Below are 23,380 nucleotides of genomic sequence, written 5' to 3'. Positions count from 1 at the left end.
GACTTGTTTATTTGTTGACGTGACGAAGTTTGGACAGTAATGTCCACTCTACCACTTAACCACGATACTGTATCCAAATACACTACATATACAAATTAATAAGAACAATATGAAAACTTGTAGTACCCTTTATTATTTAAAATATTACAACGACTAGTTTCGACCATAGCTTGGGTCATTTTCAAGTTGAAACTAGTCGTTGTAATATTTTAAATAATAAAGAGTACTACAAGTTTTCATTATTGTTCTTATTAATTTGTAAAAAAGTAGCCCATATAAGTGAAGTGTTTTTACTAAATATACTGTATTCAAATACCTGTTCATCAAGATCAAGTTCATCGATAGATTCGTCTACGGTCATGGCTGACATTTTCTCCAGAACACTCTTGATTGGTTCACCGTCTGATTCAGTCGATTTTTGTCTTTTCATTTCGACCGCATCTATCTCATCCATCATGAACTCCAGAGCCGACGAGCGACGCTCTTCTCCAGATATTTCCGCTTCCATCGTTTTGTCCTCTTTTATTCCTGTGAGCATTTCCTTCCTATCCTGTAAACGACGGCATGTGACGTCACGATCCCAGAATACATCGTAATTCGGACCGTAGATCTGCTTCAGCTTGTCGATATTCTCCTCGCGCTGTTTGTATTTCCAATCTAGATAGTTTTCCATTCGAGTTTTCGAAATCAGAATCGGATGGCCTTCCTCCACCAGCTGCTTTAGTAGCTTTTGTTTCAGCCATCTTGAAACACACAATAAAATAAGGATTATACACTATATTAAATTAATCTGAGTGCTGTAGAGTACTATATTAACCGTTGGTGAATATCACCATAGAAATTCAAGTGGTAATTTCTTATTATATTAACCGTTGTTGAATACCACCATAGAAATTCAAGAGGTTAAATTCTTGACATGCAGTGCTATTCTTATAATAATAATATAGGAAAATATATACGAGATAGTTACTATTTTGTGCCTTATTATTTGATGCCGCATCTAAATGTTGGCTCAACGGAGGCCAGTGCCTGAGTGTGGATGGGTGGTTTGCCAGCGCTGGCTTTCACTTCGTGCCGACTGAAATAACGCCTCGTGTTGCTTGGCCCTTATACAGGGTGATTCATAATTATGGTAAAATAATTTAATACGTGATAGTAGAGGTAAAAATAAGTAAAAAAGTTCTAATAAACATATATCCATAAACGCTTCATTAGCGAGCTATACAGGGTGAAAGATTTCGCCCGGAATTCAGTTCCTCTGGTGAAATACACCGATGCTGAATTGTTTGGGGACTAGTTTTTGAAAAACTTATGCTGGATTCATATGTAAAAATATCTGAAAAATTGAATAAAACTACTCTGGAAGCTGTAGTGTGAGTAGTTTTTGAGAAAAAAGTTGAAATATGCAAAAAATCTAACTAGAAAAACACAGACTTATACGTTTGATGCCCAATAACTTTCTTTAATGTAGAGTAAACATTAATTTTTCGCAATAAAAATTGTAGAGAATTTAATTCTGAAAAGAATTATGTAAGCTGTGTAAACTAAATTCAAATAAAAGTTGAATAAAATGTATTCTTATGTAGTACATTATACCACAAAAATTTGCTGTTTTATGAGGAGAGAACTAATAAGTCATAGGTTGTAGCTGATTGCAAATAATACATGGATTTTAATAACAGCTGATTTATTTTGTTTTGAATAAGAAAATATTTAAAAGAAATTACCTGAAAATTATTTTCAGAAATATTTTAGCTCACTGTTGAACAAAACAACAAACTGTGAGTTAGACCTAAAGGTGCGTACAGACTGTCGCTCTGCTCCGCAACCGAACGTCACTCCAGCAGAGCGATTGATGATCGACCGGCGAGCAACAGTGGTTCGACCGGGGAACGCGAGAAGATCTAACATCTTCCGTAACGTTCATGATGTGTGCGTGGGCGGTGCGACTGTGGTTCGATGGTGGTACGAGGGCGGTACGAGGGAGGAGCGTGCTCGGTGCGGGTTGGAAGCACGAATATGTGTACGCAGCTTTATACTCTAACCGTGCTGTGTTTTTTGTTTAATCTATTAACCAGTCCTTTGTAACCATTCCACTTTGCTTTTGTGTTATGTGTTAACTTTTTAAAAAATGGCAGGTAATTTTAGACATTATACATACTCCGAATTAGCTGACATGCATTTAATGTATGGAATGGGACACTATACTGTAATAGAAGCAAGACGTTTGTATCAAGAGAACTTTCCTAACCTAGTATGTCCAAGTTCAAGGTTTTTTGACACTATTCATCAACATCTGTCTGAAACAGGTTCTTTGATATCCAAAGAGCACATTTATGCAGGCAGACCCCGATCTACTATGACTGTTGAGTTAGAAGAACAAGTTCTTAATGAAATTTATGAACATCCAGAGAAGAACACGAGAGAATTGTCAGTGCAGTTTAATGTCAATCAATCTATTATTTGGAGGATACTAAAAGAGCAACAATTGCATCCATACTACCTCCAGATGTTCATACTCTATTGCCACGCAACTGTATTCCCCGTGCTGGTATTTGCCGATGGTTTTTAGTAAAATTTCTTAACCCAAACTTTTCAACAACCGTTTTATTTACTGACGAGGCACACTTTACAAGAACAGCTATCGTTAACGTCCACAACCAACATATTTGGGAAGATAAGAATCCTCATGCCATCAGTCCTAATTGTCCACAACATCATTTTTCAGTAAACATTTGGGCAGGAATCATAGGAGATCATATACCTTTGTTCGAGCATCCTCCCAGGCTTGATGGCATAATCTACTTAAACTTTTTGAGAGAGGAGCTATTTATCTCACTTGAATATGTATGTACCTCTTCAGTAGCACCAAAATATTTGGTTTATGCATGATGGAGCTCCAGCACACTTCAGTGTTGCTGTTTGTGAACACCTGAATCACAGCTTTCCAAATCAATGGATAGGCCGAGGTGGGCCATTTCCATGGCCAGCTAGGTCACCAGACTTAAATCCTTTGGATTTTTATCTTTGGGGACACTTGAAAACCTTAGTATACAATACTCCGATTGATACCATTGAAGAACTCCGATTAAGGATTTTGAATGGAATAGAAATTATAAAGCAGACTCCTGGAATATTTGAACGGGTCCGACAATCGATGAGAAGACGTCAGAACATATGCATTTAGAACAACGGAGGTCACTTTAAACATCATCTTTAGTCTTTTGGTATAAGTTTAATGTCATTTAGATATGTTACTTTCATATAAAAATAAAACTTTTCATAAAAAACCGAATATTCTATTTGCAATCAGCTACAACCTATGACTTATTAGTTCTCTCCTCATAAAACAGCAAATTTTTGTGGTGTAATGTACTACATAAGAATACATTTTATTCAACTTTTATTTGAATTTAGTTTACACAGCTTACATAATTCTTTTCAGAATTAAATTCTCTACAATTTTTATTGCGAAAAATTAATTGTTTACTCTACATTAAAGAAAGTTATTGGGCATCAAACGTATAAGTCTGTGTTTTTCTAGTTAGCTTTTTGCATATTTCAACTTTTTTCTCAAAAACTACTCACACTACAGCTTCCAGACTAGTTTTATTCAATTTTTCAGATATTTTTACATATGAATCCAGCATAAGTTTTTCAAAAACTAGTCTCCAAACAATTCAGCATCGGTGTATTTCACCAGAGGAACTGAATTCCGGGCGAAATCTTTCACCCTGTATAACTCGCTAATGAAGCGTTTATGGATATATGTTTATTAGAACTTTTTTACTTATTTTTACCTCTACTATCACGTATTAAATTATTTTACCATAATTAAGAATCACCCTGTATTGTTGCTAGCTCGTTGAGTAGGGCATTCAACTAGAGATGGCTTTGATAAAAAATACCATAGCTATAATTTAATTCTGTAAACTCAAATTCGGGGAGAAAAGTCAAATTTTACAATATTTACAATAACAAACACAAAATATTCTTCTGTTTATTCTTTTTCAATGTTTATTAGTTCTGAAGCTTACTTCATTTTTTACCAATATGTTATTATTATCAAAAAAGTTTGGATGGATATTGTAAGCTGTTTATAATGCTTTGGTTTTGACCAATAAAAATTATTTGATCTGCTGAAACACAAAACATACGGTAAAACTTGCTGCATTTTCTCAAAAAAAAATCAATGACCTGCTTGAGCTCTAGCGTAAGAACATGTATGGATGGGCATGTTAAACTGTCGGTCCCGGCTGAAGTATGACAGTCGTAAGGCTCATTGACGGCTTAAATAATATATTCAGGCGGTGTGACCTTCCCGCAAGGGACTCCCCACCAACAAAAGCCCTACGAATTTACTTTTACTTTACTTATGTATGATAATTTATCGTTTTGACTTGTCCTCAATCCTATTATATTAAGCGAGCAATTTCTGTTCAACGGATCTCGAAAACGGCGTTAACGATTTTCACGAAATTTGGAACATAGTAGATTTATTATATAAAAATTCGATAGCACTAGGTCTCATCCTTAGGAAAACTCGCTGAACGACATTAAAAGGATAATTCATCCTTGGCTGAAACAGCTGAGACTTTTGTCGTCTGTGGATAGTAAAAAAGTGAGTGAGCGAGTAAGTCTGTGGAAAATAAAAATATCGCATCCCCGAAATTCATAAGCTGACGTATAGCCAGCTGTAAAATATAAAAACGATCATTTTAGAGAATTGTGTTCTGTTTATCAATAAATAAAAATAACGAGCAAAGCTCGGTGCCCCGATATTGTTTATTATAATATATTATTAATAAATTAGTGAACGAACTATAATAACTATCAATTTAGTGTCTTACTTGTATTTTCTCAGGCCAAGTGGATTTGTGCTGATGAGTTCTCGCAGGGACCGATGTGTTTCAAAGAAATCGTCAGTGTAAATATCCCATTCCCAATTCCATTGTGAAAGTTCATCAACTTTTTGCTTTTGCAGTTGTTCTGAATTATCTCCAAATAATGATTCCAGTTCTAATGTGACATCAGCCAGATCATCTTCTAAGTTTAGTGATTCTAAGCATCCATCAACCTAGAAATAAATGATTATACTTTACAGATGGAAATTACTGAGATATTGCATTTATTCAAATGCCAATGAATTATTAATTATCTTTAAACGAAAATCCCAAGTAAATGCTGTGAATCACCTACAAGACTTCTGCTACTTCAAATATTGACAACAGGGTAAACAGTTAGATGAAAATTCGATGAGCGCTACTATTTAAAAATTATTTGTCAGCCCGGAAAAACAATACTCTTCGGGTCATTTACAGCATTTACTTTGGATTTTCGTTAAATGATAATGATTATTCTTTATTTCTTACAAGTACATTATTAAAGTGATAGGGTAAGGGAAAATAAGGTAACCTCGTGCTATTCATCTCCTAAAGGCTGTGCAAAGGCTAAAAATGAACTTTCTACTGGTGATATTTTTCAAAGTTTTTCGATTCGAATATCATCAAGCTATCAAGATGAAAAAGTTCTCTCAGGAAAAACATTTTTTCTGATCATTACTTTTTGAGATATGAGCGCCTAAAGTTTAAATTTTTGGGACAGAACATTTTAAATTCGGTAAGAGATAAATCCATGAGATTTAGAGGATGGATTCTTCAAGGTATTGTTGATCTAGTAAATCAGAAATTTTCTGAAGATATCAATTTTTAAGATCTACTAAAAATAACCAAAAATAACTTTTAGTTGAGTTATTTTTGGTAAATTGAATACTTTTCCAAAAATTTATATTTTTAGAAAATTTTTGTTTTACTAGATCAACAATACCATGAAGAATCCATCCTCTAAATCTCATGGATTAAACTCTTACCGAATTTGAAATGTTCTGTCCCAAAATTCAAACTTCAGTCGCTCATATCTCAAAAAGTAATGATCGGAAAAAAATGTTTTCCTGAGAAAACTTTTTCATTTTGATAGCTTGATGATATACAAAACGAAAAACTTCGAAAAGTATCACGATTATAAAGTTTATTTTTAGCCTTTGCACAGCCTTAATTTGGATAAGATTGCATCAATAGTTTATGAATAATGCACGTTTGTGACCTACAAAAGAAACACATTCAATTTGTTCAGGGATGACACATTCAGCAAAAAATTACCAATTCTTACTTTGCATTTCTACTATTAATGTTTTTTTCTAACACCAATTTGTAATAAAACAACTTGACACATTGTTGACATAAACACTTGCATGAATGAATCAGAAAAACCGCTGGAAATTCTGCGAATTTAATTGTTCAAGCTTTAATTCTCACCTCGGAAGAAGAAGGAAACAGCTTCTGAACAGCTGCTTTGAAAAGAGCGTCGGCCTCCTTCAAACGACGCTGAGCTTTTTCCTCTCTCTCCATTTCTTGGCGTTCCATTTTCACTAGAGGATGCATCAGCTTCTCCATCCTTTGTCTGTCTACTTTCTTCCTTGTCATAACAGTCTGAAAATTCAAGCAATCTTAATAAGCATCACAGTAATACAGTCATCGAAAAATACCCATCACCCCTATTTTTTTAACTCACTCTTCCGAATAAAATGAACTTATAATCTAGTGTTGCATCTAGTCCTTGTCATAACAGTCTGAAAATAACAGTCAAGCAAGCTTAATAAGCATCACAGTAATACAGTCATCGAAATATACCCATCACCACCATGTGGGAAAGATCGATGTGCAGCTAAATGAATCCATGAGAAAAATCAGTGGCACAATAAGACCAACAGAGACCAACTGGCTACCTGTGCTTTGTAATGTCCTGCTACCAGACCTCCGCAGATTGAATAAGACAAGACAATTTGTTAACAGGGTTGTCTCAAGGAATGAGTTGCCAATAGCTAAGGAGCTAAATAATGCACCAGCAAGACGGCTACAATCTAGGAGGTATCTGAGATTAGATGATCAGAATGGTCAGGATATTGAAACAATTTGGAAGGCAAGGTGGTCCTCCTCATCAGTAAAAAATAAACACCTAATTGAGGATCCAAATGAACAGGTGCCAGGGACACTGCTTGGCCGCCGGCAGTGGTGCTGTTTGAACAGGTTCCGGACATCTACTGGAAGATGCGCCCAGTCTCTTGCCTTATGGGGCTTTACACCTGACCCATACTGTGAATGTGGCGAGATACAGACAATGGAGCACTTGGTTTCGAACTGCCCTCTGTTCCCATGTGAGGGAGGATTGCAGGAGGTGCATGCGGCAAGTGATATGGGGCTTAAATGGATCGAAGGAGTATTACAGAGAATTGACATTTGAGGCAGACCCGTAGAGACCATTCCAAAATATGCAGTAATTCTGCATATAGCATACTGTCCTTCAATGTAGTTTTTGTTTTGTTTTTTTAAATTATGACAAGTCACTTCTGACGCTTCCACATGCTGGCCCATAAAGCATAAGCTTATATATATACCCATCACCCCTATTTTTTTAACTCACTCTTCCGAATAAAATGAGCTTATAGTATAGTATTGCATCTAGTTTCACGATGTTAAAGGTTGTGAGCTTTACTGACGACTAGTAGCGTACGATCTTGGCCTTGTCTTGCTAATCACTGGAACAGAACCGTACTTGGATATGTAGACGATTTGACAATAAATGAAACATGCACAAGTTTCATTGATATAATTATCAATAAAGCAGTGTTTACTTGGCTGACATTTGAAATTTAGTACTGTTACTATGACTGTTTCTTCTCGCTGTAATTAGTAAATTAGTACGCTGTAAATTGGTACTGTCACTGTGCCTGTTGACACATGTCGTGTTGAAATACAAAGAAAAAAGTGTTAATGCTTCCCAGCTCGGAATGGATCAAGAAACAATCACCTAAAATTTAGTATTTCAATAGAAAATACCAACATTTTGAAAAATGATTCTATTACAGTATAAAAACTGAAAATGATGAGTAGGGTGCAACACATGATCTTATCATCAATTTTCATGATCGATCACTTACATTAAGCATGTGAGCTCTCTCCCGTAATTCAAGCCTCTCCTTGGCTTCCATTTCGAATTTTGTCACATACTTTCCTCTCCGTTTCATGTACCATCTGAAAATAATAATAAAAGGAATTTATTTGATGAAATTAGAATAGTTATTACAGTAATTCATCTTTATATTAATTAGAATCAAACTAGAATAAGTTGATAAACAAATTGAAATTTCAATTCAGCAATGTTTTTGAGTTAAGGATAAATTTTTTAATTAAATTATCCTTCATCTCATTCAACATAAAATGACAAATTAAACAAGTATTTGCTATGTACGGTGATCGAGATCAGAGCTTTAGGATAAAGAGGATCTTCCAGACTCTAGTTTAATAATAAGTGATTATAAGCTGAAAAAGATTTTATGAGTACATGCAAGCAAAATTGCATTGATTCAAGGAAGATAACGCCAAGTACATGATTAATATGATTAGAAATCTTGAAGTACAATATTTAAAAGCTCTAACCAGAGAAATAATTTTTATTTATTTATTTATTCATTCATTTATACATTGATACATACAATATCATTTACAACTATGAATGATTAGGCTTGAAGTCCAAAACTTTTCGTTTTCCAAATTGAGATCGTTTCTCGGGAGAATCGGAGTACAGTATTTATTATCCTAGAAACTAAGAGAATAGGAAAGATCATGAAAGAAACTGAATAATTTCTATGAAGTGTTAACGTAATCGGTCTGGATTGAGTACGGTAAACAGGGACTGGAAAAACATAACTCACTTATACACTTCTTCGTTGTATTTTCTACGAACTTCCTCTTGACGCGAGGTTTCCACATCCTCACTCTCTTGTATTTCATCGAGTTCATCATGCTTCTCCTCGGCATTTGCTTTGGTGACTTGTGTTTCGCTGAACCACTTCCGCCATTCGTGCATCCTTCGCAATCGTTCTGGCTCTTTATCGATCATCACTTCCATTTGCAGTCTCTGAGAAACAATTCAAAAATTGAAATGAAATTTATTGGTTCCTTTTCACAAAAACATAGCAAATAACAATTTTAAAAAATTGGAACTAAGTTGACCACACTATCCAGTATTCGTGGTCAACTCACAGAAAAAAATCATCATTACTAAAAAAATTACAAAAATGGTTATAACTTGATTTTGAATTATACAAAATAAAATCCATTGATTTTTGAGTCCAGCATTGCACTCCTGCACTCCGTGAAGTCTGAAAACCAATGTGAACTGAAGGGAACAAAAATATACAACCAGTACAGTTTATCTTGAATATTCAAAAAATATAGGCTATCACTATTATTTTATATGAATGTATTGAAAACCATTAGGCTACTACTCACGATATATTTCTCACATATATTATTCACGATTCTAATTATCTAAAATAGAAAAAAATATGCATATAATGTTGAATCTGTATATTATTATTAGTACCTGCTTCTTTATAAACATATTGACTTATGTCAGTGTTACATCAAGAAAAACTAATTCTTGGAAAGACATTAGCCAAGCTCTTAAAAATTTTAAAAAAGTCTTAATATTTTCAGATGATTTAATTTCGTATGGTAATCGATTGAAGTATTTTGAAGCTCCATATTGGAACGATTGCTTGAAAATTGATAGCCTATATTGACTTTTGGTAAACGAAACATTCTTTGTAATTCGTTGTAATTTTCAGTCTATGAGAAACAATTCAAAAACAAAACAAATATAGCACTCGGTTTTGATGTTTTTTTACAACGACTTGCAATCAATTATTCAATTAAATAAGCAATTTTCTTCACTTACTAACTGTAGAACTTTCGAACGGCAAGCGTCCATTTTCAACAGTGTTTTCTCATGTTTCCACTGTGAAAATGGACGCATGCCGTTCAAAAGTACTGCAGACAGTAAGAAAACAAAATTGTTCATTTACTTCAATAATTGACTGCACGTCGTTGCAAAAAAACATCAAAAACGTGTGTTAATACATCACAGCTCGGAATAGATTGATAAATAATCTTCTAAAAATAATTTCATTCTCTATGATTATCAATCTCAAGGTATTGAATCATTTTACTATTAGTTTTATTTTCCCCTGTAGTGATAAGAATTCATGTATCAAATTAATAATTGATAAATGTTGATGGTATTCATGTAACGAATTAATACATGAACATTTATTTTACAAGATAAGACAGAAAACTTGAGGGCCGTATTCAGACCCGATTTCAATCTGGCTTCAGTAAGCTAATTTCTAATTGAGAAGAGGCATTTCAATTTGACTTGAAAAAATCTGTACCGTATTAAAATAGCTTTTTGTAATTTGATTTGGCTTTTAGGGAATCCACCGATTTCAAAATTGTACTTGAAATAGTTGATGTTTACAAAATAACAGTACCCTGCGATAATTTCCATCATCATTCCTGTGTGTCACATTTAAAATCATACTGAATCATGTTTCATCAATTTTACTTATAAAATTTATAACTTTTATAAAATACTAGCAGGCAACCCGTGCTCCACAATGGTCTTAAATTCTTATTTATCTCTGCCCCGTTGTACCTCACAGCGTCGGGGAAGCCTCGGATCACCGCCTCCAGTTGTCCCGATCCACAGCCAGCCTGCGCATATGCCCTACAGTCTTCCCTCTCTCCTCTCCCACCCAATCTTCTTATGTGCTCATCATACGAGTACCTAGGACGTCCTCTCCTCCTCCTCCCACCTCCCACTACCATATTTGCATACTGCTTGACTTTTCTTTCATCAACCATCCTCTGTAGATGACCCCACCATCCTAATTGTTTCTTATCTACAACTTATTTTATATCTTTCATTCCAATTTCCTCTATGATCCGGTCGCCTTTTATTCTATTCTTCAATGTTCTTCCAGCCGTTGTTCTATGACACTTCATTGCAACTACCCTAACTCTACTCAATTGTGGTGATTTCAAGGGCCAACTTTCCACTACAAGACTATAGGTTCTATACTACTTTTATATACCCTATTCTTCACTGTGGTACTCACTTTTTTCTTCTTAAAAATACAGTCTCTTGTACCATAGAAAACTCGGCTAGCTTTAGAAATTCTATTTCTAATTTCATTATCTAATATTCCATCTTCATTGATTACTGTTCCCAGATGATTCGACCTGCTCCATCTGATGACCTTCCACATCGATCACAACTCTCTCTCTCCTCCATTTCCATTTACCACCATCATTTTGCACTTATTGACATACAGTTCTATGCCTTTCCTCTTTATCTCCTCATTCCACTCAATTACATCTTCTTTTAGTTTTCTTTCCGAGTCTGCAATCAGCACTATGTCATCCGCGAACAACAGAGCGTAAACAAGGATTGGCCTCAAGTTCCAACGTCCCTCTATCTTTCTTTCTGTTCTCCGCTTGCTGATTTTATGGATTTCCTCCATTATTACAATAAAACTTGGGTCTTAACTTGGGTCTAAATCTTGACCTATTGAAATCTTGAAGAATTTAAAATAGGCCTAAATCCATCCTCCATCCTTGGTAAATTGAGAATCTATAAGCAAAATTTGAAGTTGATCAGTTCGGTAGTTCAGGCGTGATGATGCGTCATTCGTCAATTTCCTATCCCGTAAGGGTATAAGCCAATTCTTTCCTTCATTATATCATAAATAGATTATCTTGGTGAGACAATCTTTATGAGAGCACATATTCTGACCATCTATCAGAATTTACTAGATGGTCAGCCGCTTTTACAACATTGCAAGACTTTTGGTTTTGTAGTAGCTATCGCAGTAATGTAATAATTGTGTGTGAATGTGTTCATAAAGAATTACTTGAATCAATTAGGCACAGCCGATTATTTAGTCTCACCTCATCTTCAGTCCATACTTGGTATTGCCAGGGGATGTAGAACATTCTCATAGTACTATTGTAATCAGCAATTCCAAGGAGTCCTCTGGGCAACGGCAAAGGACCACCAGCAATGGCTAAATTGAAAAGTTGAGATCAAATTATTAAATAGCACAACAGTAAAACCATTCATAGTTATGAAAGCAAATTAATAAGAGTGTAGGGATTTACAATGCTAATTCAATCCATTCGCGTATCAGTGAGCTTTTTATATTTTTATGAAATATTTTAAATCTACAGCATCATTAGTTTCTATCGAATCAAGCCATACTTCTCTGAATTTGTAGGTTATTTACATTATAGTACGTTGATTCAAAAATATGAAATCATCTTTTATTCTAGAATATAGTGTTTTATCTCGTGTGAAATTACAGAGATTGATAGAGCAGAAACAAAACGACCGACCACCAATTAGGATAAAAAGGGCCAATAGGAATAATTAGAAATTCCAAACTAGAACCACAATAATCGTTTCTAAGCTTGAAAGTTCTTGATAAATGGTATGCAACAGTAACCAACTCCAGTATTGCACTTTTTGTGAGTATTAACTTTTGTTAACTTTCAACAATATTGAAATATACTGTATTATTGTAATTATATGGAAATGAAACCAGACAAGCTATGAACTGAAAGAAATATTTGTTTGTTGTATCAATTTGTTCTATTTTGTGAATATTTTGTACACGTGAATGATTAATTTATTATATTCAATTTCAACAAGTTAACCATACAATAAATATAAACTTTATTAGGAGGGTTATAACTTGAATGATTAAGTTCGTTCCGTTCTTGGATGTTGATGTGATATAGGGTTGCAACAAGCAAGATGAATTTCAATTCGATATCAGTATATTACTGGATGGTATTATATGTTGCAAGTTTCCTTCCCCATTCAACAGTTGCAGTTGAAATGCTAACCTTACCACACATATCGATCCAGTTGATCTGTCAGTTTTCTATTGTGAGGTTCACGTTATAATGGCAGTATTTGATTAGCATTGGTGTTGCTATACTTGTGTATCATTCGACAAAGCAAATTGCTATACTTTTCTACCTCTGCAACACTGCCAGATCGTTTCTTAACAATGAAGAGATATAAATTAACAAAATACAATAAAATATTTCATTTCAATTAAAAAAAATAATAATAATTCATTAGAAAATATATTTTCTTGGCGAATATATTACTTGATTATTTTTAAAAGCAAGAACAGTTAATATTACATCAGATATGCTGGTATCAGCTATCCTCTATAGAAAGCAGTGACAAGGCAGAGAATCGGCAGAGAATCTCCACTGCCATTATAACGTAGACCTCACTAAAGATTCAACATTCGTGTAAATCAAGATAGTTGATCCCAGCAATTGAAACTCAGCTCAAGTGTTTTAAGAAGCATTTAAACTGCAAATAATTAATAAAATTTCCTTTTCTTCAAGGGCCGGTTTCCGAGATCGGGATTTAGCTAAGTTCTAGACTTTAAACAGCTGGAGTTAGAAAATTGGCTTTCCGAAACGGTGCGTATTCGCAGTCATAGTAAAAGTCACGTTTAAATTAAAATATCGGGGACCGAGCTTCGCTCTGGAGTACAAAAGCATGAAAAATGTATTACGAAAAAAGAAATTATAATAACATTCATACAGAAATGTTCTATCTAATCACAGTAAATTGAGATTGATTCCCAGAGGAATGCAATAATTTCCCTTAAAAGGCCCAGTTGCACAAAAGCCGGTTAAATTTTAATCCTGATTAACTTCACGTGAACCTGGTTAACTTCAGAGAATACTATTTCAAAAAGATATATCTATTGGAATTAATCAGGATTGAAAATAGCCCGGCTTTTTTGCAATCGCCACTGAATACCTGATTGAATGATTACAAAAGTTCAACAGCTGAGTCATAATTTTGACACAGTCCCACACACATGAACTCACTCACTCACTTCCATCACCAACAAACGACGAAATAATTATTATCAGCTGTTTTTCCAAGAATTAAAAATAATTATCCTTTTAATGTCTTTCAGCGAATTTTCCCAGTGATGAGACCTATTGCAATCGAATCTTTATATTATAAACCAACTATGTTCTGAATTTCGTGAGAATCGTTAGAGCCATTTTCGAGATCCGGTGAAATACAAACATATAAACATTCAAACATCTAAACATCCAAACATATAAACAGAAATTGCTCGTTTAATAGTATAGGATTTTGAAAAACTAGAAAATTGAATACAAAATAAAATAAAAAGAAAATAGTGTAAAGTTTCAGCTATTTTGAATTATTTAGGAGTGTTTCATTTCGTCAAGGAAAAACGTTTCCAATTATAGAGATGAGAAAATAAAGATCTATTTTGCTGCAACTATTTACTGCGACTACGCCCCGTTTTTTGGAAAGCCAATTTTCTGAATCCAGCTGTTTAAAGTTTAGAACTTAACTAAAGCCCGAGCTCGGAAACCGGCCCTTAATGTATTTTACTTTATTTTGTAAACTTTTTTTGAAAAGAATAAAATGTTATGTTTCTTAAAAAGAATAAAATTTGATTTGATGTCTTTCAATTTGATTAATTGAAAGCTTTAACTATTTTTTGGACGGTTTCTTGAAGAGAATATAATTTGATCTGATTTCTTTCAATTGATTAATTTAAGGCTGTAACTAATCGAAGTGCTTAACTATGGAAATATTTATCTAACACTATGCTCGATAATGTAAAGTGAGATTGATTACTTGTCAAAATTTGGCCGGAGACGATAATATCGCGCTGACATTGGTTGCTCTGACGGAGCAAATCCCAGATCTCGACTGAACCATCTTCACGCGCGATTCGGAACAGCGAAGGTCGCAGCGTAGACCAAAGACATGCGGTAACGCGCACCTTTCTATAGCGACGCCACATTATTGGATAATCCTGACAAACAAATTTTACGTTCAATTCAGTTGAAAATACGTCAAATAAACACTTATTAGATTATTGACAAATTCAGCTTACTGCCATCATTAACGGAGGAGTGATGTAACATTTCGTAGGCTCATATAATATTTTACGTTTAATTCAGTTGAAATCATGGATTATTGACAAATTCTGCTCTATTTTGCTCAGTGTCATCATTAATTAGAGAATCATGTTATTGGTAGATAGAAACCTGATCAAAATTAATAAAAACCAAAAAATGCAACAGTATGAAAAGAACATCATGAACAGCTTGCCAAACAAATGCCAATTAGGATCTATACAATATGAAGGCTCTATCATATTTAAACAAATGTGCGTATTAATTTCTATTGGTATGAGTAATATTTCTGATAAATTGAATCATGAAAAATCAAAAAGAAAATTCGGCATTTCACAATTCAAAATAAAATGAAATATTTAAACAAATGAGCAAAGAATAGCCGGATATTTCTAGAGGTATATCTGGATACATTGAATAATGGGAAAAAATTCGGCTTTACACAATTCAAAATACAATAAAATAGCTTTATTCCTGTCATTTGCAACACATAGAATGTTTTTAAATAGCGAATATAATGTATCACACTAATTGCAATAGAATAAATACACTTTAAAACATCAGATCCATGCGCTCCTCATTTCTAGACGGACATGCTCAATTTCCTAATTGAAATATAATTTAATTTATTTTAAAAATTATAAATGATTCTCACCTCAAACTTGCTATGCCATAGAGCGAAGATATGTCCTCCTGCTGTGATAGTCAGTTGAGGGAAAAATGGATGAAGAAAAACTCCCGTAACTGGTCCATCATGAGCTAGATCATACCATTTCTGGATGAATTCCACTGCAAAGTTAAGTATTTACTCGTTACTTTTCAAAAATTTGAGAAAGGACATTTTTGGGCAAAACCTGTTGTGCATTCTCACATAAGTGTAATAATTGTAGATGACTGAATAAATAAATTAATAAATATTCCAATTTTGTATAGAAACTGAATTGATTTTCATTTATTAACAACTAAACAGATCATAATATATGGTGAACATGTCTTTTGTAGAATAAGTGTTAAGAAGCGAACAGAAAAATTTCAGAGGTACGTTTTATAATTTTATTTAACGACTTTAATGATAATTTCAAAAATGAACCATGTGTACTGAATTGCGTTTAAAAAACTAATTAACTGTCAATATATATGTGAAATAAATTTTTCATGTAACAACTGAAACCGATTTCTAGGTAATTAAAATAATAGTGAAACTACAGAATGTTTCAGAAGTAGTGTCCAACATTTTAGGGTATTGTTCCTGGATGATAGGAGACTACAAATGTCGTATTTAAGTGTCCAAAACTCAGCGGTTATCTTTATAGCTGCCATTTTGTTTTTTTCACTTAGGAATTTTTTCTCAAGAACGAAATGGTGTGAAAAAACAAATTGCCGGTTATAAGGATACCCTCTGAGTTTTGGACACTTCAAATACGACATTTGTAGTCTCCTATCATCCAGGATCAATACCCTAGAATGTTGGACACTACTTCTGAAACACTCTGTATAATAACCAGTCAAGTGCTCAATGTGCATCACTCTAAAGTAGACAAGAACCTTTGTCAGGAAAATAACCATTTTTTTTAAGAAAAGGTAGTAAGGTCACAGAATAGGTACAGAATGGAAACTGTCAATCAAACGCCTATCTAACCAATGCATTTTACATGGAACAAATACTAGACACGTCACGTGACCTTAGGATGTTCCAATCCTGGTCTTCTGATTGGCTCGCGGCAGTGAACGAGATGAATTGATTCGGATCAGTAAAGTGATCCGAACCTCCCATCAATACTATTACAATGCGGAACTTCCTAACAAGATGGCGGATTTTTGTGCCAGGGTACTAGCCAAGTTTCCATACTGTATGTATACTGTGGTAAGGTCACTCACGTTCATTAGTTCCTGGCTTCACTCCCGTCAGCTCTATTATGCCAACGTCACCACAGCGTGTTCCAACGTTGATCTGACTTGAATAGCCAAGAATTGGTGTATGCACTGAAACGGAAAAATATACATTATACACTTTTAATAAAAACCTTTTCAAATTTGTGAATTGAAACTAACATGATGATTCAATACATTGAAAGACAAATACTTTCATGGCTGTAGATTTATTTGAATGTAAGCTTGCATCATCATTATCTATAATGGAAATTTCTTCCAAATGACCTAGAAGGATGATTAAAACTCTTATCCAGCCACTGATGACATCATACAGACTTTATACTCGAATTACTTTGTTTGGGAAAATCATTAGGAATTGAAAGCTTACCAAGACCATATTCACATCTATCCTCCATGTATTGTGGTCCTTGGTGGTTGAATTGATTTTTCAAATCATATTTGGTTGGAGGCTGATCGACAGCTAATCCTGTAAGGATTTCTGAACTACCAGCCGACTCAGGAAGTTTTATCTATACAAACAGATATTAATCATTAGTGGTAGAGTTCAGATTTAGATTGTTAGAAACCAACCAATTCATAATATCGTCCATAACACAAAATTCAATTCATAACACAAAAAGTTCTATGAAATCCATCAATAAGTAACTGATGGAACCAAAATGATATAACATTCAATTAAACTTTTATTTCACCAAAAAACACAAAAACAATACGAAGATGTGACAATTAGAAAAAAACAATAACTAGTATTCTAAATATCTATGTCAACTATCTGTAAACATGATTCACATTCACTAATCGTTGTCTGTTAACAGTCAGATATATTGAATTAATCGATATATTCATTAAAACCTCAATAGATTGAGACTAAGATGGTATTACATGGTATTATAAGTAGGCTTGATGATCACAGACCAAACTAAATTCCAACTTAGGGTTTCGCTGCATGATTAACTTTTTCCCGAAAAAAGTGACTCAGATTTAATAATATTTTTCATATTTTAAAACATTTTTATTCGTTTTTTATGATTTGGGTGGATTTTTGTTTCGAATAGCTTGGGAGTTCAACTTATGTATAGGACGTCCCATATTCTCGATACGGTACATTGTTTATGCCGATATTTGAATTATCCAGACACTTTCAAGCATAGCAGACATTATGAGGTCAATTTATTCCTGGATGTTGTGCTCTATGATAACTGCAGAGTCATTGAACCCTACACAGGATTCCAAAAGACTTAAAATGAGCAAACCCAAAGAATAAATTGACAAAATAGCACCTGATTTGTGAAAAACGGCATAAATCGGAATATCCAATTTATTGAGAATGGGAGACGCCACCTACATGATCTCACAAACTAGAATTATAAAGACAAAATAAACATTTTCTGATTCATAGAACATATTTTGAATAAGTTTTTAAAAAAAATCATACCTAGTTCGGTAAGCAGCCTACCTTCAGAAATGGTTTCCAAGCATTGTTCAAGGGAGCAAACGGCGACTCTGGATAAGGATTATATAACTGCGAGAATATCTTCTGATGAGGTTTTACGTTTTTGGACTTCGCTTTGACAATTGGATCTGATTTTAGATCCCAGAAAAGTATTGTGCCACAAAGACTTGTTGTGACGAATTGATAAGAGAAATTCCCAGGAGCTACAGGCTCCCCATGTCCCAGATTGTTGATCTGTGGAAACAGACACACACCTCTTCAATCTCATGCATAATACAATCATCAAAGATTGAAATTTAAATGTTATTCACAATGAATAAATAATAAATCAAATCAAATTTATTGCCAAATTCATATAAATAATTCACAAAACATGGAAAACAAAATTCAGTTTCATACATTAGAAACTTACTAACAAAAATACAAAAGCTTTTATTGAAACTAAATAATAATAAAATATAAAATATTGGCGTTGCAAGCAAAACAAAGTTTGTGCGCTAGCAACGAGCATTCAGTAAGCACTCCAATTTGAGAAAACTAGAAAAAAGTAACTGTAGAAACAAAAAAAAAATTTAGCAAACACTTCAAACAAAAAATTAGAATACACTTTCAAAAAAGAAAAAGAATAAACATGATAGTGGAGTAGTTCATAGTGTAAACATAAACGTAAAAAAATATAATTCGTTAAACAAATATTCATTTTGATATAATTATCAAGAGTTAGAAATTAGTGCAGGATAACATTATATAAATTGGGTTCAGTTTGAGAGACGACTTTCAATAATAATGGGGGAAATAATCAATTTGAATCAATGCAGGATAACATTATATAAATTGAATTTAGTTTGATAGACAACTTTCAGATAGTAAAGGGGGAAAAAGTAAAAACATTTAAATTATTTTTGAAAGCTCCCACTAAAACAGGAGTATTGAGTGAGAAGAATGAATTCATTATTTGAAAGTTTTATATTGGACACAACAGCTTATCGTTCCTAATGTTTTATTTACCTACTAGCAGGTAACCCGTGCTCCGCAAGGGCCTAATTGAAAACTTGACACAATGAAATCGTGAGAAATTTGAAATAAAAAAAAATAAATTAAGTTAAATTAAGAATCTATGAGCAAAGTTAATCAAGTTAACCAGTTGAGTAGTTCAAACGCGTGAATTCGTAAATTTCTTATCCCGTATGTGTATATGCCAATTCTTTTCTTTATTATACTGTATTATTATTATAGATTATACAAGGTGCACCAGAGAAACTTACTTATTTATTTTGAAAGGTCAATAAAAACCAAAGTACTTCAGATATTGTTTTAATATTTTTTTATATGAGAATACAATATCTCAATTTTTTCCCATGCAGTCTTGAAAAATGAGACAGACCAATGGCGACCCCCATTGCGCATACACTGATGAAGTCGATTTTTTAAATTTCGTTGCAGTATATCAACCGGTATGTTGGCACTGGCGTCGCGAATGTTGTTCTTGAGGTGTGCTATGGTCCGTGGTCGATCGACATAAACCACAGATTTCAAATAACCCCATAAAAAAAATCGCATTGACGAATCGCATGTGGAAATGAGCCTAGTCACTAAATAAAATGACCGCGTCTTCAGGCAGGTTGTCAATCAGCATATCATATGCATTTTGACGGGCAACAAAATCGCGTTCAGTCAATTCTTGAATAACAGCCAATTTATAGGGATGAAGTTGAAGGTCTTCATGGAAAATTCGTCGATCAGTGGAGTCAGAAATTGCCATAGCAGCTGCATGTTTGCGAGCCGAACGCCTGGGAAAACGTACAACTGACTGCCTCACTCTTTCGATATTTTCTGGAGTTCTGGTGGTTGGTTGAAGTCCATTTCTGGGTTTAGCGACACTTCCACACTCCTGAAATGCGTTAACCCACGACAGAAACGAATTATGGCCAGCAATGAGTCTGTGGGGAGGAATTTCAAATCAAGCGCGGAAGGTGATCGACCATTAGAAAAGAAGTTCTCAACTGCGAAGGCCCACTGCTCTCTAGACTAGAGCATGATGTCTAATTTTCTTGAGGGAGGATAAACTTGAGAATTTCACCCTCCAGATACGCCCCCTCCTGCCGCTCTACACGACCAATTCAACGTACGGGATTTTTTTCAAATAAGTAAGTTTCTCTGACGCACTTTGTAGATGAAACTGACATGATACTACTTTTGCAAAGACTTTCTTAATATTATGAATCATTCTCATTTGGAGTGCCTTTGAATAGGTTAAAAACAGAACAGTATAAAATATTGTACTACTCGAAAAAGCTCAATTATGATGCATTATTTTGAAACAAGTATAGTTCAGCTATTGGATATTTCTGAATTGATAACTACCTCAATGCAAGGATGAATCCATTTCAGGTCTGTGCAACGTTCCCTGTGGGAGAAAGAGCCGCTTGAAATAGCAGTTACATTCACCCTTCTCTTGGTTCTGATATCTTTCGTCCAGTCCATTAAGTCTTCCTGCGAAATATCAATGATTATTGAATTACGAAATCAAAGCACAAATTTTAATACGGATGAAAATAATTTGTGAATCGGAAATATGTAATACCTTTTAGTTTTACATGCTCCAAGTTTCCAGGAGATAGATACCTCTTGAGAAACATATTTTAGGTGATTAATATAGGTTTACTCGTATCTACTTCTTCCAATTGTATATTGACAAAAATGTACGCTGTAAAAGCTGCAATAAGATGTGTGTGTGTATATGTGCGAATATTTCCATCATGGAATTATTAAACTGTCGTCAATAAAAACAAGATTGGATCATTTTAGAAGGTACATACAGAACTGAGACATTGGTACGTAGTATGGCAAAAAGCCAAGCCACAGATGCCGCATGTAATCCAAGTTTATTTTCAAATTTTGTATATTTTTCACGATTTCAACAAAATCTAAAGATTCAATTATTGCTGTAAACTACAGTTATTCATTTAGATCAATTGACAATAATTCTATCATAGCAATACTGTGTAGTTCATACAGATAAGTAATGTAATTCATATTGCTTTGTAAATCATCGTGTGAGTACTACGATAGAGAAAATATAGAATAAGAAGATATCCCATGGTATAGGGCGTTAATGTCGCAACTTTTACTGTTAACTCAAGCCGACTACTGTCAATTATTGTCGATTTTTACTGTTTTGTTGTGGTGAGAGAGTATGAACGGCACAATATTAGAGACTACCAGTCACACAGCTTCACCGGAAAGAACTACGTGGACTATTGGCTTGAGATAACAGTAAAAGTTGCGACATAAACACCCTATACCATGGGATATCTACTTAAGCTATTGTTTCTCTATGGTACTACTAATAAAAAAAAACATCATTCACAAGAGTAGATTTTTTTAGAGAGAAAGGTCATAATGAATACACTCGACCTCATCCACTTATTTCCTGAAGCGGGATCACAATCTAATCAACATAAATTGAAAAACCAACACTATTTGAAGCAATTTTAGTTGATAAATAATGAATTTTACATACGAGGCGTTTGCGATGTTTACTCTCTTCAGTATGCTCGTTGTCGGCATTTTCAATGGCTTCCAATCGACCAGTGATGTCCCAGATGACCACCTGGCCGCTGGCGGTCGCGCCTGCCAGGATATTTCCATTCTGAGGGCAAAACTGAATGCACGACAACTCGTACGGACAGTCCAAACGCAACTGAAAATAAATTACACAACATTAGAAAAAAATCCATTTGACATCAATAGCCAGGTACCTATTGCATGTTAAAATACAAACTAATATATAATTATTATTTAACGAAAATCCTAAATAAATTCTGCAAATCACCCCGAACTACTATCCAAAAATTAGTTGCCAGCCCGGGAATCGAACCCGGTACCTCCCAATTGCCAGTCAGGAATGCTTGCCCTTACACCAAACTGACAATCTCTGGATAGCAGCGCTCATTTTATACGAAGCCATAGCGGTCAACTAGTTACAGATGGAATTAAATAGAGAATGCATTTATTCAAATGCTGTTAGCCCTGTTGTCAAAGTCTGCAGTAGCAGAGGTCTTCGGGGTGATTTGCAGCATTTATTTAGGATTTTCGTTAAATAATAATTATATATTAATTAGCATTTGAATAAATGCATTCTCTATTTAATTCCACAAACTAATAATATTAGTACATTGGAGAATGGTTATCAGAATGGTAATGTAGCCTATATTTTAGTATACGATGATAATATTATAATAGATGGTTATTAGAATAGGAAATCACAAAAATATTAGCTTGTATTATTTTATCTTGCAACAGGGCTCAGGTTGTGAATACATTCCAAAAAAAGTGAAATAACACACAGGCTACCGTATTAATTAATCAAATAATAATAATAGTTGTTGATGTACATATCAAACTATAGTGAGCTCCATGTTATAATGGCTGTATTTGATTAACATTGGTGTTGCTATCCTTGTCTATCATTGAACAAAGTATATAGCGCTATCTTTTTCTAGCTCCGCAATGCTGCCAGGTTTTTTTGAACTATGTAGAAATATAATTAATAAACAAAATATTTAATCTCGATTATGAAATTGTATTATTTAATGTATTGAAGAATATATGTATTGACTTGACGAATAAAATATAATTGATCATTTAAACACGGATGAACAGTTGAAAAATACATAAGATATACCAGTATAAAAGCTACCTTTAGAAGGCAGTGGCAAAACGGAAATCGGCAACGCTGTTCTCATATCTTTCTCCACTGCCATTATAATGTGGACCTAACTATATAGTTAGAAGCAGCATGTTTCAACTTAAACTATTTCTCTTCCAAATTTCAAAAAATAATTTACACCCAAATAATCAACTTCAATAATATTGTAAATATTTCCTTGTTAACTCTATATAATTTGTAACTTTTCGAGTTCGAGTCAAATGGCATCAGTAGCACCGTAAAATCAGCAACTAGTGTTTTGACAACCTTAAAAATGAAAGAGAACAGAAAACGAGGATTTTTATAGGACTTGAAAGTTGAATTACAAACTTTTACTATTACTCTTTATTATTTAATTTCAGACACGACTGGTTTCGGGAATTTATCCCATTATAAGGATGAGAAATTATAAATTATAAGTATCCA

At 33.9% G+C, this 23,380-nt stretch overlaps 1 protein-coding gene across 3 annotated transcripts in view; it reads right to left on the bottom strand.

Moving 5' to 3' along the window:
* The window catches only part of LOC111045443, a 66,486-nt gene that overhangs the window by 1,790 nt on the left and 41,316 nt on the right, over positions 1-23,380 (bottom strand). For 2 of the 3 annotated variants that reach the window (XM_039420664.1, XM_039420665.1), the window contains 13 exons: positions 21,767-21,946; positions 20,608-20,736; positions 18,247-18,477; positions 17,158-17,299; positions 16,776-16,880; positions 15,553-15,686; positions 14,614-14,794; positions 11,850-11,965; positions 8,771-8,976; positions 7,997-8,090; positions 6,315-6,488; positions 4,851-5,077; positions 317-743 (listed from right to left, as the gene is read on the bottom strand). In XM_039420664.1, coding sequence (XP_039276598.1) covers positions 317-743; positions 4,851-5,077; positions 6,315-6,488; positions 7,997-8,090; positions 8,771-8,976; positions 11,850-11,965; positions 14,614-14,794; positions 15,553-15,686; positions 16,776-16,880; positions 17,158-17,299; positions 18,247-18,477; positions 20,608-20,736; positions 21,767-21,946 — 2,346 coding nt within the window. The remainder of the gene's footprint in view (positions 1-316; positions 744-4,850; positions 5,078-6,314; positions 6,489-7,996; positions 8,091-8,770; positions 8,977-11,849; positions 11,966-14,613; positions 14,795-15,552; positions 15,687-16,775; positions 16,881-17,157; positions 17,300-18,246; positions 18,478-20,607; positions 20,737-21,766; positions 21,947-23,380) is intronic. The other variant, XR_005570426.1, reaches the window with a different exon arrangement.

The sequence above is a fragment of the Nilaparvata lugens genome, chromosome 2 (genome assembly GCF_014356525.2).
Source record: "Nilaparvata lugens isolate BPH chromosome 2, ASM1435652v1, whole genome shotgun sequence".
NCBI classification, from domain to species: Eukaryota; Metazoa; Arthropoda; class Insecta; order Hemiptera; family Delphacidae; genus Nilaparvata; species Nilaparvata lugens.
Note: the sequence above shows the minus strand (reverse complement) of the source record. Positions and strands in the feature narration are given on the sequence as shown.